We start from the raw sequence: 16972 nt of genomic DNA on the forward strand, positions 1-16972 counted from the left end.
CCGGATTTATTCACTTTATTTGCCAAATTAAACAAAAAATACAAATTGTGTTGTACATTTGTTTTTATTTAAGCGTCCAAAACGAAATTTACTAAGCAATTTTTTTGAAAATAATCTTGAAAGATTTTTTGGAAGCCTAAAATACGATTTTACATCTACTGATGAGTTTTGAGGAAGAAAAAAAAATAACAAGATTTTTTGTCTTGATTTTCTGAGTAATTCCTCGGTTTTCACTAAATTTGTCCAGATTTTGCCCGGATTTTTGGTCGTAAATTTTGATATCTAATGCCCGGATTTTGCCAGGTTTTTACATAAAATAGTCCGGATTTATCTTGCCCGTATACGTACTCAAAAATTTCCTAGCAATCTTAACATATGTGGCTACACCACACGAAACCACGTGGACGGCATGTATTGTCCACGTGGCCTGAAAAACGCCAAAATCAACCGATGGATTTGTTTTGATTGCTGTTGTTGTCTCAAAACGATCGATAAAGGGGGTAGAGAAAAAACATCGAATTCGTAACCACAGCGACATGATAAGTTTGTTGATTCTCGTTTCAAAATTGGAAAGAAAATTCCAATCAGCGGAGTTTTCACTCGGTTTTAGTGCTAGTTCTTCGGAATCCGGATAAGAATTTTGTTTTACAGATTTTTGGTTTGAAAAAACCATGCCAGAACAACAGATGCCGGTCTACGATAGACCATCTTCTAGTTCATCCTCAGAGCAGGCATCCCGTGAACATTCGCTCGGTAATGAAGTGACTTTTCGTGATGATCCAACCGCATCAATCCAGAGGGAAAATCATTTTGTGGCAATTCGAAATATGCAAAATAGCAACAGAAACAGTCGACATCGGAACCGTTCTCTGTTTTCGAATCCACCCTTCGAGCGATCGTTTGTTCCAGCTCCAGCCCGATACTATCCGATAATCATTCCGGCTGAACCAACCATTGAAGATCTGCTGGTAAGTAACCGATCGATATCCTACCGTGGTCATGGTCATTGGTTGTTGTGCTTCTATGGCTGTTTATACAACACTAGGTAATTGATTTTTTTTTCCTATTGCAAACAAATGAAAAGCGCCAAGCGGCCGGATCCAGCGAGCTGCACCAATTGACGGAAATCAAGCTGAAGGTAATTTCCCACATGACCAGCCTGCAGCGGATTCCGTTCTTTATTCCGAACCTGAGGGCCCTCACCCTCGAGGGAAGCATCGTTATGACCTTGAGAGATTTGGGTTGCGATATGACGTCACTGGTCTATTTGAATGTAAGTCGATGTAGCTTGAAGAACCTCGATGGTACCAGTGGGCTGGAAACATTGGAGGAACTGGTGGCCGATTACAACCTGATTGAGGAGGTGGGCCCCTGCACCAATTTGGTTATGATCAAGAAGATAAGCTTGAAAGGGTGAGTTTGTTATGATTTTTTTTTCTCTTTACGGTGAAAACAACCAGTGATACTTAAGTAAAAGACCAAATGAGATAATTTGTTGCGTTATTGTGACTTAACACGTTCGTCGCCACGCTCATTTTGGTATTTAGTTTTACTAGCCGGGCCCAAATAAATTCTTGGAGCGAGAAAGTAAAGACGGAGAACTTCAAAATTTGCAACGTTTGGTCAAACTGAGCGGCTAACTTGGATAAGAGTGCGTCACCCGTTTTTGATGTCACGGGGCCTCCCAGGAAATACACCCGTTACCCAAATATGGAGCCAAGGGGACGAACGTGTTAAAGACAACATTTTATCATTTGACGCCGGTTTATTGTGTTGTGCGGGGTTGTGCGAAGCGAGCAACAAATAGGTAGTAGCCTTTGTAGGGCTGATGTTTGTTGTGACAGTGGATAGTATTGTACCGTACACCCATAGAAGAGGTTGCAAAAATCCAATGCCTATTTAGCATATCTCTGTGCCGATTCAGTGCGCTGAAATGTGCACTGTGCCGAAGACGGTACGTTTGAAAACCCGTAACTGGCATAAGGACTCGGCTCCCAACCAAAATGATGACCACTACATTCAAGCGAAACAAGAAAAACATTTTATGGGATTTCCTTCCTATTGGATAACTCATCCCAGAAACAAAAAAATAAAAATTAAAACCACAGCGCCGTAGTGAGAATCGAACTCAATGTACCAATTCAATCGTCTTGCCAGTCCGGCATTTTAACCAGTGTACTATTCGAGCTTCATGTAGGACGAGGGATATTTGTCATAGGCTTTCTGTCATCGATCAATCACAAAAAAAACGCACAACGGCGGCTTCCCGGCGTTGTTGCTTTTGCTACACACGCACAGTGCTCGGTTCGCTGGCTCAGCCAGCCTGGCTGCCTGGTGTTGCCCGGTATTTATTTCCATCCTTCTTCGTATTGTGATGCGATAGGGAGGGACGTGAATTCGTTTTTATTTTGTTTCTTTCAGACATACGCAATTCGGTTAACTTGGGAGGTTAATGCCGGTGGGAGCAAATCGAATCAGCACCGGTCGCGTTATCTTCTTGTACCAATGATGCCTTGTACCAATGATGCCACCATTGGCACAGAGGCTGATTTGTGGGTGTATGAAGTGAGCAACGAATAGTACACCCAAAATAATTTAGAAATTTATTCTATTTACGCTATTTTTCACGTAAACGAAAATTTTTTTTGCATCTCATCACGGAGAAAAAAGTATAGTATTTCCAATAATATTCCGCCTATATTTAACTATATTTCTGATTGCTTCTCGGCTAACTATAAATCTGATGATTTCAACTATATATATTTTGCGTTTAACAACACATATAATAGATTCCATTATATTTCTATGATTGGTTTTAATAGATCAACAATAGATATTTTAGATTCCCACCATATATTTAATTCCACTGTACAGTTTTTTTTCGGATTTAGCATATTATTATTTTATCTCATTGTAGATTTATCTCACATTTTCTCATTTTTTGGCCGGCGACTCCATCGTGCAATCCGAATGTCTTCCAGTTAGTCCATCGGTTTTGGTTCTGCCTGGGTGAACTTTTGTCGCAGCTTTTTTCCTTAAATCCGGAAATAACAAATGGCCAATACTGTCGCCACATTTTGCTTACCTTTATTCCTCAATGTATGCTGTTCCTTAGGCCTTCAGCAGACCGCTACCGTGCCGAATGTTGAATTTTTTTGAATTTCTCTACTCGACGGTGTTCTACCAAGTCCATTGGGATGAATGACTCGACGAGCAGCAATCCGGAGGTTGATTTGTTAGTGACAGAAGCATCGCTTACCCGGATCGATGAGGATCGATCGATATTGGTGAATAACTTTTCGGTTCCCATGCTTACGTTTCCTTCCGTGAAATGTTAAATTCCTGATGGCACCTGGAGCAAAGAGCAAAAGAAAGCAAAATTAATATAGCATATAGATAAATAACACTAGACTTACATTTTTCGCAAAGAATAACTTTTTCGAGTTGTTCAGCAAATGAATCGGCTCGGTCCACCGAACCCCATTTTGATCCGAAAACAAAACAAAATTCCGAAACATTTTTTGGTTTTTTATCACACTGCAAATTACACTCTCACATAAGGATACCCAGATTTTAATTAAAATCCTAACCAGCAATTTATAGTTCAATATATTATATAGTTGAGTGCCAAAAATCAATCATACAATTGTAGTCCAGTCTATCATATATAGAATTGAAATAATTATACCATTACAATTGAATCTATTATAATCATGGTTGATTGCACAAGATCAATCAGCAGTTTGTAGTTGAATCTATTATATTTAAAGTTGAATGCCAAAACTCAATCATACAGTTGTAGTTGAATCTTTTATATTTAACAATTATACCATTAAAATTGAATTCATTATATTCATAGTTGATTGCGTAAGATCAATCAGCAGTATGAAGTAGAGTCTAGTATTTGTATAGTTGAATACGCAAAAAATTAACTACACCTCGATGATTGTTAGAACTAGCTCAAATAATTGAAACAACAGTCATCATTTTTTGAAAATATGTACAGGATTGCCAGTTGTGTTTTTCTAATCTTATTTGTTTGTAAGTACAACTTTTTTTTTTTAAATCTCAAACTACATTCTGAAAATACGTGTATGTTTTGTACATGTAATCTGAGCAAATATAAATGTCGACATACGATAATTTAACAACTTTATCCTACATGATTTTAACCGAGATTTCATCAACTATGTGATTCAATTGGCTTCGTTTTCTTGGAATGATTTTATAATTGAATGATATTATCATTCAAGCATCCAACTACTTTGTTGTAGTATTGTTCCCCACCAATACTCTATTTTAGTTTAATTCAAACCAAGTTTGATGTACTGTTTTACTTTTTCAATAAATAATCCTTTCGACGCCAAGGGGTTTCAATAGAAGTTGATTTGATCCGTCAAATTTCGGAACCAGCCATATTGATGGCTTGGTTGCATTATTTTTAATCCATAGAACAGCTGAGATCTTAGCTTGCCTTTTCATTTTAGCACACTGCTAGTTTGTAAACTAAGGTAACGAGGTAATCACCCCACATCACCGCTGCCTACTAACTGTAAAAGTCAGATAACCTAGTACTGAGACTAACTAGTTTGAGACCGCTTTCCATTTTTTTTAAGCTTTTAACACATGAGCTACTCATTTTATCTGTTTTTTTCCTTATCATCTAGCTGTCTCCAAAATGCGCTGTTTTCTTTACACATTTTTTTTTTTACTTTAAAATGCAGCAATTTTGTATAGGCTCTGATGTTCCTCAAAGGATTTGTTACTGTCTTTAAACTAGAAATTTTGCATCTTTTGCGGTTATTATCTCATTGGAATCAATCAGTTGTTTTTTCATGTACAGATTTTCTATCCATGCATATAGAAGCACAGGGCAGTCTTCTCAATTTGCATTCTCAACATAAGAGTTATCTTCTTAATTTTCTCTTACGTTATCAATTGGAATCACTGAACTCAAAACTTCAAGCTACCCTCTCATCAAACCTTCATCTATAATGGGGCTTATTCTCTCAACACGCTGTTTTTTTTCTCAATGCGATCCTCTCAACACGCAATCTCAAGGCTGTTCTCTCAACTCGCCTTTTTTCACAGCTGTTCTCTCAACACGCTGTATTTGTTTCAGTGCGGTCCTCTCAACACGCAATCACAAGGCTGTCCTCTCAACTCGCCTTTTCCAACAGCTGTCCTCTCAACACACTGTTTTTATTTCAGTGCGGTCCTCTCAACACGCAACCTTAAGGCTGACCTCTCAACTCGCCTTTTTCACAGCCATCCACTTAACACGCTGTTTTTTCCTCAATGCGGTCCTCGCAACACGCAATCACAAGGCTGTCCTCTCAACTCGCCTTTTTCACAGCTGTTCCCTCAACACGCTGTATTTGTTTCAATGCGGTCCTCTCAACACGCAATCACAAGGCTGTCCTCTCAACTCGCCTTTTTCAACAGCTGTCCTCTCAACACGCTGTTTTTATTTCGCCTCTCGTTGCGTCCTACCTGGTAGGCTGTCGTGTCACTTCTGGCGTAGATACTCAACCCGGCTGTGGGAGAATATGCTGATACACCAATACATCCTTCCCGTATCCCACACAGATTCGTTGATTTGTTCCAGTATGATTCGTAGCGTTGTGATGTGGTCCACACATGATCGTCCGGATCGGAATCCAGCTTGTTGCCATCGGAGTGTAGCGTTGATTTTCTCCTGGATCCTGTTCAGGATCACTTTGCAGAGTACTTTGAGGGTTGTACAGATCAAAGTTATGCCTCGCCAGTTACCGCACTCTGTCAGGTCTCATTTCTTCGGGACCTTCACGAGGATACTCTGCATCCAGTCGGCCGGGAATGTTGCAGTATCCCAAATGTCAGCGAAAAGACGGTGCGACATTTGTGCTGACAGGGCAGAGTCAGCTTTCAGCATTTCAGCAGGAATGCAATCGATCCCAGGTGCTTTGTTGGATTTCATGTTTTTGATTGCCGCTTCTATTTCAGCCAGCGAAGGTGCTTCCGAGTTGACGCCATTTATGCGACTTACTGTTGGCGCTTCGAGCTGCGGATTCTGTTGGCCATCGCTACTCGTGACTCGGAAGAGTTGTTCGAAGTGCTCAAACCATTGTTTGAGCTGATCTGTTCGATCTGTCAATAACTGACCTGCTCGGTCTTTTAGCGGCATTCTTGCATTAGTCCTTGCACCTCTTCGGCTAGGGAGTTTGTCCAGGCTCTCTTGTCTCGTCTACAAGCTCGTTGACCTGCCTTTTCCAGCCCTGCATATCGTAAGCGGGCGGCTGCTTTGGCTGACCCAGTACATACCTTCTCAATTCCGACTTTCGCCTTTCTCCGATCATCGATCATCATCCAAGTTTCATCCGACATCCGTTCACTTCTTCTTCCACAAACTTTACCGAGAGTACCAAGGCTCGTCGTGATAAAGGCATTCTTGATTCCATACCACTGTTCTTCGACTGTTCCGTCTGTCGGCAATTCGGAGGCTCGGGATTCTAGCTGTTCAACGTATGCCCTTTTTGCCTCTGGATTCTCCAACCGGCGGACGTCGTATCGACACCCGACTTTCTCCTCGCGCCGTTGGACACGCGCAACTCTCAGTCGTATTTCGCCAAGGACGAGGTGATGGTCAGATGCGATGTCTGCGCTTCGTTTGTTGCGGACATCAAGAAGGCTCCTTCTCCATTTTCGGCTGATGAAGATGTGGTCAATTTGATTTTCTGTTCGGCCATCTCGGGATACCTAAGTGACCTTAAGTGCTGGTCGATGGGGGAAGAGTGATCTACCGATCACCATGTTGTTGTTGCCACAAAATTCTACAAACAGCTGAACCTTAGAAGTAAAACAAATTTGTAGCTTTGATGGTGGTTTCATAATGATTGAAAAGTGGAATTAGAGAGTGTTTTTGTATGCCCCATCCTGTTTGTAAAATACCGCTGTCCTGAAATAACAGGTTAAATAGAATAATTAGATGGTTTTTATCATGAAAACTTCGAATTTAAGCTCTTATTTACGCCTTTACAGAGAATTGAAGATCTCAATACAGATTTCATAAAGCTTTTTTTATGGATGAACTGCCTCCATAATATGGCAACCCTAACCTTTGTTTTATTCTCTAAAATAATAAAAGAAATAGATTTTTACAAAACTTCGTCTTTGTCGTATGAAAGTTATCAGTTTCCAGCAGAAATTTTGCCTCAAAATAAATAGGCGCATTTCTAAAAAACTGTAGGAGATTTCAACATAATAATTACTCCAATCTGTAGAAAACAGGTGTCTGCTTATGTGTGTATAGTTATTGTACATAAATTCGATGCAATATTTGATAAAATCAGTATTCGACTTAATAGGCGCATATAGCCCGCTTCTCCCCTAAGTCTTATACCGTATTTGTCTTTATCTGGGGGATATCTTCATATGAAAAAAAAAAACGCTTTCACAGCACTTAGTGCATAACTAGTGCGCCACCAGGGTAAAACAAATACGGCACTAGAAAGTAACTTGATGGGCAAATCATATTCTGTATGGGACTGTTATGCGAGTAGATTTGCACCGTAAAAATGTAGGTGAAAAAATCTTGTTTTGGCCATAAATCAAATATGCGGTACGATGGGGAAAGGTTGAAAAATGAAAGTCTAACTGGTCTAGTTTTTCAAAACCTCCTAGAACTGTTTTTATTCCGATTCCCCCGGTTTTCACCGCGGAATTTTCATCTGCGGAATAAAAACAGTTCTATGAGGGTTCAAACAACTACACCAGTTGCATTTTCATCTTTCAACCATTCCCCATCGATTCCACCACGTAAACAAATCCAGTTTAGTTGATGATATAAGATGTTTCACGTTCATTTTCACGAGAAGTGTTTATGGGCCTTAACGCGGCGCCGAATAATTGCGAAGATGGTGCTGCTTGTCGATTTGTTATAATCGATTAAATTGTAAAGAAATACTCATTTTACTTACTCATTTCTTAAAGTTCCAAGTGCCCTTTTTTAGACTTTTCATGTTTCGATCCACAGCAACCGAATAACGGATCTGGGAAGCTGCACCTTCCTGGCCATGTGCGAACTGCTCCAGTCACTCGATTTGCGCGAAAACTTTGTTTCGGAACACCCATCTTTTCGGCACATGCTCAAAGAAAACATACCCCAGTTGCGCCAGTTGAATGAGATTCCATTCTCGGACGCCGTTGCTCTTGAAGATGAAAGTTCTTCTGATTTATCTGCGGCAGCGGAGTCAACATTGGCCGTCCCCGGAAGAAACAATCCGACCCGTGGACCTTGGGACATTGGTGGAATTGGCGATGGTACCTGGAACGAAACTTCGGTGGTTCGCCCTTGGACAGGACATCAGGAACGAACCGTAACACTGGAATTGTTGGATAACAATCGTCCCGCTTCAGCTGGTAATTGAGAAGATTTCAAGAATGTTTTGCAGGATTGTCGTTTGATAAAATTGTATTTTGTTGTTGTTGTTTTTTTGTTTTTGAAGATGCTAACAAAATAAAGAGTCAACTAACATCCGGGGAACCGTTGTGTGGTTCGATCGTCACCAAAGCTCGCCGCACCAGACGTCAGCGGACGGCTTGGGGTGAGTCTACTTCCTGTTCCAGCATGAGCAGTTCCGATTCGTCCTATTCGAAAGATTTTCCCGATCGTTTGCCCCAGAAAAATGTGGACCTAGAGTTGGGGGTCATTGGGCTGCAGGGGGAACCGGATGGAGCCAGTACGGCAGATGAGGATTCGCAAAGTTTGCTACGGGCAGCTCGGCTTTGGCGTCAGCGATCGGTGCAAACGCGTGAAGCCATCAGAGCGCAGGATCAGCTTCAGCGACACATAAGTGAGGGCTAGATTCATAAGGACTGTACTCGAAAAAAAAAAATCCAACACTTTGTTTTTTGAATAGCTAGAACCTAATACAATTTTAAGATGAGCAAAATTGTGTGACTCTGTTGAGCGGTTTTTGGGATAGTGTACAATTCAGAAGTTCATCGACCAAAATTTTTGAGCGTGATCTTGGACAATTCAGGGAATTGTGAGACCGCTAAATAGTCGAAAATCGGCATAGTTGAACCGGAATGAATGTGGTAAATCATTTGAGGGGATCAATACTATTTAGTGGTGAGATAAAAATTAAATTAAAGCGAAACTAATTGATACCACGAAGGAAAGGAATGAGAGAAGTTTTATTAAGAAAAAAGAGCTTTTTAACTGAAGAATTGGTAAAGAATTTAATTTTGTCTGGTTTGTGAAATAGACAACGAAATATCTAGGCCGGAAGTTTAAAAATACTGTTGAACGGTAAAATAAAATTAATACCGTGTTCAAATCGTGCGCCAAATAGTTGTACGGCAAGCGAAATGTAGTTTGTGCGAAAAAAAGAAATCAAAATGGACTGTAGAACCAACGTTTTAACGAAATCTCCAGCAATTGTTTTCTGAACAAGTTTAGCTAGGATTATTCAGAGAAAAATGAAGAGAAAACAGTTGAAAGATTGATATCAAGTATGTTCTTTAGGGTGGCAATGGATGTATGGGACAAATCGCATGATCGAATTTAGGAAACCGGCCATATGCATTTCGTAGATCGGCCTTACAAAACTGAAATTTTAGCTCGGTTGCACTTGATTCAGGGGTGCCTCTACGCGCTCAAAGTTTCGTGTTTTTGACTATCAAAAATCACTTAAGGGAGGCAAAGGAAATTTTTTGTTTCCAAATGACTTAAAAATACATGCTGTTTCCCGGAAAATCGACTAAGTTCCAGAAAGTCAATTGAAGTTTATTACATTTTTCAAGACATTCGGCATCAAAATAAAAATTTCGATTTTTTTCAATTTGCTTTGGTCCCTCCTAAAGTGATTTTTGAGGGTAAAAAATTCTAAACTTTTAGCGCAATAAGGCACCCTTAAATCAAATCCGATTGCGCTGAATTTTCAGACATTTTGGTTCCAATCTACAAAAACTCATATGGTCAGTTTTCGAAATTCAACATAACTTATTTGGCTGCTACCTTAATTTGGGATTGTCAACAATTGTGGAAGCTGAATATCAGTAAGTAGAACATAAAAATTGTTTTTATATTAGCCAAACATTCAACAAGAATGCCACTAAACGTGGCCGCTTTTCTTCCTTAGCACTTCCATAGGTCTAACAAAACTGATACGTTGTTTCTGTAGAATCTTGAATCGAGCCACTTAACCATTTCTTCCCTCCTACATGTACTGAATCTATGAAAATATACTTTCCTACAGTGAAAATGTCCGGAAAATCGATTTGACATAGTGTAAGCCACCGCACGAGTTTACGAACGGAGATAGATTCCCTTTTTAACCCCTAATTCCCCTATATTGTGGAAAATTGAGTTTTGGCAGATTTTACCCTCATTCCCTCTATATTTTTCAATTAATTATAAAAAAGAGAGTTTTTTGGGAAGAATGACAGCTTGCTGTTAAATTCCTTGAAAAAAAAAGAGAGAGATCGGACTTGACAAATTTTGAACCAAATGAGACTTTTCTTATGTTATTTTTTCCCGAGGAAACGAATAAAGGCTGTTTGAACATCCGCACGCATTGGAAAATTGAGTTCTGGCCGTTTTTCCCTCGATTTATCAACATTTTTGATATAGTTAAGAAAAAGCTTGTTAGTTCAGTACTTACAAATTTTGAACCAAATGAGACTTTTCTTATGTTATTTTTTCCCGAGGAAACGAATAAAGGCTGTTTGAACATCCGCACGCATTGGAAAATTGAGTTCTGGCCGTTTTTCCCTCGATTTATCAACATTTTTGATATAGTTAAGAAAAAGCTTGTTAGTTCAGTACTTACAAATTTTGGAGCAAATGAGACCCATTTAGTGTGATTTTAATCGAATGAGGGCTATTTCAGCCACCGCACGCATTGGAAAATGGAGCTATGGCTGTTTTTACCCATTTTCACCTACATTTTTCAATTAATTTAGAAAAAAATTAGTTCTGTCTTAAAAATATTAAACCAAATGAAACTTATCTTATGCGATTTTTTTACGGGGAATCAAACGAAGGCACGCTTCGGAAACTGGAGTAATGGCAATTTTACCCTGTAATTCCCAACATTTTTCAATTAATTCAGAAAAAGCTTGATCGCACTGGAAAAATTTGAAAGAAATGATATTTATCTTGTGAGTGTGTGTTTTTTTTTTGAGGAATTAAATGCAGGCTGCGTGAACCATCGCGCGCATCGGAAAATGGAATTATGACTGTTTTTACCTCAATTCCGGCTACAGTTTTTTAAATACTTTAGAAAATGCATGTTTGAAAATAACCAAACGAAAGTTATGTTGTGTTTGGGTTTTTTCTCTCAAGGAATCGAATGAAGGCTATTTGAGCCACCACACGCTTCAAAACGAGGGAGTTGTGGCAAAATTTTCAAAAAATGTAGTGGAATAGAAGGTAAAACGGCTATAAATCCATTTTCTGATGCATCTTTATTGGATTTCTCTAAAAAAAAAAACCACACAAGATAAGTCTCATTTGGTTCAAAACGTTCAAGTCCGAACAAGCTTTTTCTGTTGGGAAATTGAGAATGAAACGGTCATTATTTCATTTTCCGATGCGTGTGGTAGCTTAAACAGCCTTCATTCGAAGTCTCATTTGGTCAAAATATTCAAGTTTAAACATGCGTTTTTCTGAATTAATTGAAAAATGTAGAGTTGAGGGTAAAAGCAATCATAACTTCATTTCCTATGCGTGCGGTGGTCCAAATAGCCTTCATTCGATTCCTCGGAAAACCCATTTGGTTCAAAATTGTCTAGTCTTTACTTACCCTTTTCATAAAAAATTGAAAAATATAGGGTAAAATTCAAAGATAAAATCAGCCAAAACTCCATTCTCCGAAGCGTTCGGTTCCTCAACAGCCTTCATTCGATTTCTCGAAAAAAATCTGAGAAGATAGGTTTATTTTTGTTCAAAATTTACAAGTCCAAATCAGTGTTTTTCTGAATTTTTTATAGAATGTAGGGGAATTAGAAGTTAAAAACTATATCTCCGTTCGTCAACTCGTGCGGCGTCTGAAACTATGTCCAATCGATTTTCCGGACACTTTCTTAAAAGAAAAGTATATTTTCATAGATTTGGTTCACGTAGGAGGGAAAATATTGAATTTCTTCGCGGTTTTTACACTGTTTCCCCATAGTGCATTGAGAAAAACTTTTCGCGGAGTGATAAAAAGTCATCAAAGTTGATTATTGCAGAAGGTCAAGCTTCAGAAAATAAAGAAACATCATTCAAAATAACTGTTGTAAAACTGGCCACCGTACCAGTTCGCGGTTGTTCAAAAGTCGCTGAGAAATAACAAGAAGAAAATTTTAACCATCGTGGCCATCTTTCGCGTCGAGTTTTAAAAGTACAGACGGCTTGAAGCTTTTAAGTGTTACAAATTTGTTTGTAAACCCGATAATAAATCCCGAATTACATTTTGTTGGTTGTGCGCGGGATCTATGCACTTGTAGGTCTAGTTAGAGTTTGCCATCAGTGCATTTATTGAATGATTTTGTATTTGCAGTAAAAGATATAGACGCTAGTGATAGATCACCGATTTCTGTCGATCAGATCGCAGAACTAATATTACGGTAAAATTTGTGTCTTTGCTCCGAACGATTCGGTTATAATCAAGAACTTGTTTACAGGGAATTCTTTTAAGAATCAGTTGTCAGTCAGGGAACAGTTGATGCGTATAGGGTCACTGATTTGTGAGTAACATAACCAAACTTTATTTTGAACATAATGTTGACTAACGCGCAATTTTGTCTCATAGATTTGAAGTGTTAAAATCCTCTCTAATAAACTATTAATAATAATAATAATAATAAGATTTGAAGCATCAAAACATCTTTAACATCACAACAAAAAGGGTAACGGACCTATTTTGGACCGGGTACATATTTTGGACCACCTTATAGCTTTTTTCCAATGTTTCTCTAATAAATAATGTTAATCATGAAAATTTTGAACAAATATAGTTAAAGCTACATCTTATGATTCCAATAATACCTAACGTTCCATTGAATTAAGCTAATAAGGAGAGAAAATTGAAAATAATGTTTTGATTTTTCACATTTGGGCCGAATCAAGCTAATTTCAGGAGGACTTGCCATAATAGGAGTCAACTTTCAAGAGGATTTCTGCAAAGTCGTGATGAATTGAACAAATACAAACATGTTCACAGCTATGATAAAATACTTGAAAACTAGTTTGTGAGCTCGAAGAACCGAAAAAACTTGTTTTAATAGCAATTTGACCCATGTCGAAAATAGGTCCTACTTAATTCCTTAGGGACTTATTTTGGACCACTCAACATAGCGTGGGGATTGAATTTGATGTTAAATGTTCATGAACGAAATGAAACATCGTAAGTCGATATGAAAACAATTATGTACACAATTTCAATCGCTTATTATGGATAAAATTTCGGAAAATTGGCTTTTTTCTATTACATCTACTCGCAAAAGCCCAACCCTGCCTTTAGACGGGGTTCACTTCAATCGACATAAAACCTAGCTAATCATTGTTTTACCTTACTGTTTGTGCTATGTGCTATGCACTATGCTTTCAACCACGTTTATCTAACAATCACCATGTCAACTTTTTGATAAGCAGTTGTCAAAAGCTACAGCTAAAAGAAGCTTTAAACATGAAAAAACCGGCCATACACCATTTTTTTTATTAAGTTAACATTTGTTTTTGCTTCATGAGAAATAATTGACAGTTTTTTTTTTCTAAAAGTTACTACTGTTCAGAGTTGATTTTCGAGAAAAAAAAATATACTTGGTTAGGTAGAAGAGTTGAAATATAAACCCCGTCTAAAGGAGGATTTGGGGAAAAATCGACAACAAATCGGCAAATATGGAAGGTGTTCAATTTTTGTAACAGTTAAAATATTTCAATTAATAAGTAGTAGAACAATTTTGAAAAAAAAATATATTCAACTTTAGCTATGAGATAGTCTTAATATGTAAAAAATTGGTGAAATGTGTAAAAATTACAAGCGAAAAAGTACTAAAAATCTAGTTTTTCAGCCCCTGAACTAAAATTTTGTGAATTTTTCAGCGAAAAAAATCTGGCTTTTGGACGGTTAAAAAGAACTCATAATTCTCGCACATTTTTATCTTTTTGAATCTCTGTATTCTACAGAACTGAAGCCAAACCAAATCCACTAAGGTTTTGTAAGTCAAAATGCATCAATTGATGTCACGGAGTTGAAGATGTCAGACTTTCTCAGCTTATCGCTAGGCTGAAGAAGATTTGCGTTCAAAAAAATAATCCTAAACATAAGCCAACTGGCCAGTATTTAACACTGCAGGAAAAAATGTCGTCTAGATTGCAGTGTGCTGTAAAAAATTCCAGAACATTTGAAACACACTATATAACGGAGCAGTTTTTCCGTTTTTATTCTTTTCTTATCGAAAATTAATGTTTTGAAGCATAATAAATTGTAGAAAAAAGGGTGTAATAAGAAAAATTCAACAAACAAGTGTACCAAAATAGAAGCTGAAATTAATTCAGAAATGAATTAACGTGAACAAACAAAACTTGACTACAAGAATAAGAAAGGAAAAGATCAACAGAACTATTCGCATAATTGCGCATAAATCATTGTCGTAAATTTAACAAAGTTTAAAGAATACAAACTTATTCAGTTCAAGGGTGGTCCAAAATAGGTCCAGAGAGTGGTCCAAAATAGAAACCTGGTGGTCCAAAATATCGACCAGAGTAATGAACGAGAAACGAGTTTTTTTGCTTAAATCTGATAACATTGCACCAAACGACGACATGTTTCGATATAGCTTAGATCTTCGTTATGAAAAGACAAAGCAGTTAAAAATTGTAACATATACTTTTTTATTTTAGAAAATAGCATAGCCACTTCCCAAAGCGGTGCAAAAAAGGTCCTTTACGCTATATTACTATCAAAGCCAGTGCATTTTTTTTTATTACCACCCTGCTATCAACAATAACCTTTGGTTTAGAAAAGAGGTGGTTCAAAGTGTGAACTATAAAAGGCGCACGTGCCACTCAAAACTTTCGATGCACTTCTTCATTCGATGCTATCTCAAAACCACTAGTCAGATCATCACAAAATTTTGTACATATCTACATCATAGAAAAAATTTCACAAAAAAAATTCATCAATTTCCATCCACACATTCAAAAGTTATTCACAAAACAAAGTATTGCAATTTTTTCGAGTACATTTCACGTGGGGAAGTTTGATAGAATAAGCTAATCGTTGTTTGGTATGTACAGATTTTATTCTTGCAAATAAATAATCACAATTTTAGAGGAGTGGAGTGTTGATTTTATTAATTGAGAAACTCTCGAATCATTTGGTTTACTATGGAAGGATGTTCTTGTTGAACATAATGTTCTGAATTGGGTACGATGCGATACTGAAGTCGGGGGAAACTCTTCACCATAAGTGGTCCACTTCGAAATGAAATAAACTGATCGTTTTCAGCTACGATGTAGAGCCCTGGGGAATATTCTTTGATTTCTGGTAGTTTCTCTTCTTTGCGTAAAAAGCTGAAATTTTCCCTATAGTAATCGATTGCTCGGGTGAGAGCATTCTTCTCGGTGAATGTGTACTTGAAAGCTTCGAGCTCTTGATGGGTGAGAAATTTACCCATATTTTCTTCGATGTATCGGAAATCTCTGTTCCGGATGTAAAATTCTGGAACATCAGGCATTTGAAAGAAGAACGTATACCACGATTTACGAAACTGTTCCCAGCTTGTAATGAGCAATCGTCGAATCACATCCAGTGAGGGTGCTCCCATCATTATGTAGCGATCAACCATTTCCATGTGTTTGGAAACGAATTGAAATCCTAGGACTGCGCCCCAATCATGACCTACGAGAATGACCTTTTCCTTTCCCATAGCTTCCACGAAAGCTCTTACATCTTCAATGATGATATCCAACTGGTACGCCGATCGTTCATTCAGAGGTTCCGATTGACCATAACCACGCAAATCCAGCGCCACTGTCCAGTACTCCCGGGAAAACTCCTTCAACTGATGACGCCAACTGAACCAAAATTCGGGGAATCCATGCAGAAACAGCATCAACGGTTTCTCTCGATCCCCATTTTCGACGTAGTGCAGTTTGACGCCCTGTAACCAAAAATATCACCGTAGAACGATTGTCTGTCTCTTATAAGTTTAACACATTCCGCACTCACATTAACTTCGATAAACTTATGTCTCCCGTAGGCAGGATCATTCAGGACCGCTGGTGGCACTTTTCGTACCTTGGTGGTCCAATTTTCGGGGGTAGGATCAGCACGGAACTCCAAAGCCGTCTTGACCACGAAACCAGCCGTATAGACGCCACTGATCGCGTAAACAGCAACAGATTGAACGGCTCGCAAAACTGAATTTGCAACAGCACCAATCATCGTATAGCAGTTGCACCTCCTTCCCAGACTAGAGGTACGGTAGAAAAAAAACCCTTCTAATACCTACTGACCGCTTGCGTAGCACAAGCCGTACTACGCCAAACAAGAGCTGGCTCCACGCGTTTCTTATCATCAGAGCTCGGTTATGCTTGAGTGGCGGAGCATAGCTGCTACCTAGTCTAGTTGCTTCCATTTTTCCCGCGCTTCCACCTCAAAGAGCGGCGGATCTTCACACGAAGGTATCCCTGAACACACAAAGGCATCCCGACCACCAGATGTCTGCTAGAGAACTGCAGCCGGACCCCATTAGAAGCTATATAAAACAACACTTTGTTTCAGTTCACTATCGGTCGGGGTGATTAATGGAGGGAGCACGCGTCAATTATTCGGCTCATCAATGAGACGAAATATAAATCTTGAGCGCGAGCCACAGGAAGTAGACTGTTTTTTGCTTCCCTTTTTTTTCTTTTCCACAGACAAAACAAACCGAAATCTAGAATAGCCCAAACAAACCAAGAATCCGAATTATTCGGAAGAAAAAAAGTTTTGCA

General features: G+C 38.5%; 2 protein-coding genes across 2 annotated transcripts; one reads left to right on the forward strand and one right to left on the reverse strand.

The window, feature by feature from the left end:
• Positions 1–557: 557 nt before the first annotated feature.
• LOC129747813 (uncharacterized) lies at positions 558–15305 on the forward strand. The gene is made up of 4 exons (XM_055742169.1): positions 558–968; positions 1085–1413; positions 8015–8400; positions 8487–15305. The coding sequence occupies exons 1-4, from the start codon at positions 672–674 to the stop codon at positions 8843–8845; spliced, it is 1371 nt and encodes a 456-aa protein (XP_055598144.1). The 5' UTR covers positions 558–671; the 3' UTR covers positions 8846–15305.
• Positions 14837–16597, reverse strand: LOC129747814 (epoxide hydrolase 3-like). Its single transcript, XM_055742170.1, has 2 exons — positions 16206–16597; positions 14837–16137 (listed from the first exon to the last, which is right to left on the reverse strand). Exons 1-2 carry the CDS (start codon positions 16419–16421, stop codon positions 15328–15330), a joined length of 1026 nt encoding a protein of 341 aa, XP_055598145.1. The 5' UTR covers positions 16422–16597; the 3' UTR covers positions 14837–15327.
• Positions 16598–16972: the final 375 nt, after the last annotated feature.

Source organism: Uranotaenia lowii, chromosome 2 (genome assembly GCF_029784155.1).
Source record: "Uranotaenia lowii strain MFRU-FL chromosome 2, ASM2978415v1, whole genome shotgun sequence".
NCBI lineage: Eukaryota > Metazoa > Arthropoda > Insecta > Diptera > Culicidae > Uranotaenia > Uranotaenia lowii.

Coding starts and splice junctions, on each gene's coding strand:
- LOC129747813 (XM_055742169.1), top strand. CDS start 672: ATGCCAGAACAACAGATGCCGGTCTACGATAGACCATCTTCTAGTTCA. Junction 1,414..8,014: donor AAGAAGATAAGCTTGAAAGG/GTGAGTTTGTTA, acceptor TTCGATCCACAG/CAACCGAATAACGGATCTGG. Junction 8,401..8,486: donor CAATCGTCCCGCTTCAGCTG/GTAATTGAGAAG, acceptor TTGTTTTTGAAG/ATGCTAACAAAATAAAGAGT.
- LOC129747814 (XM_055742170.1), bottom strand. CDS start 16,421: ATGATTGGTGCTGTTGCAAATTCAGTTTTGCGAGCCGTTCAATCTGTT. Junction 16,138..16,205: donor ATAAGTTTATCGAAGTTAAT/GTGAGTGCGGAA, acceptor TTTTGGTTACAG/GGCGTCAAACTGCACTACGT.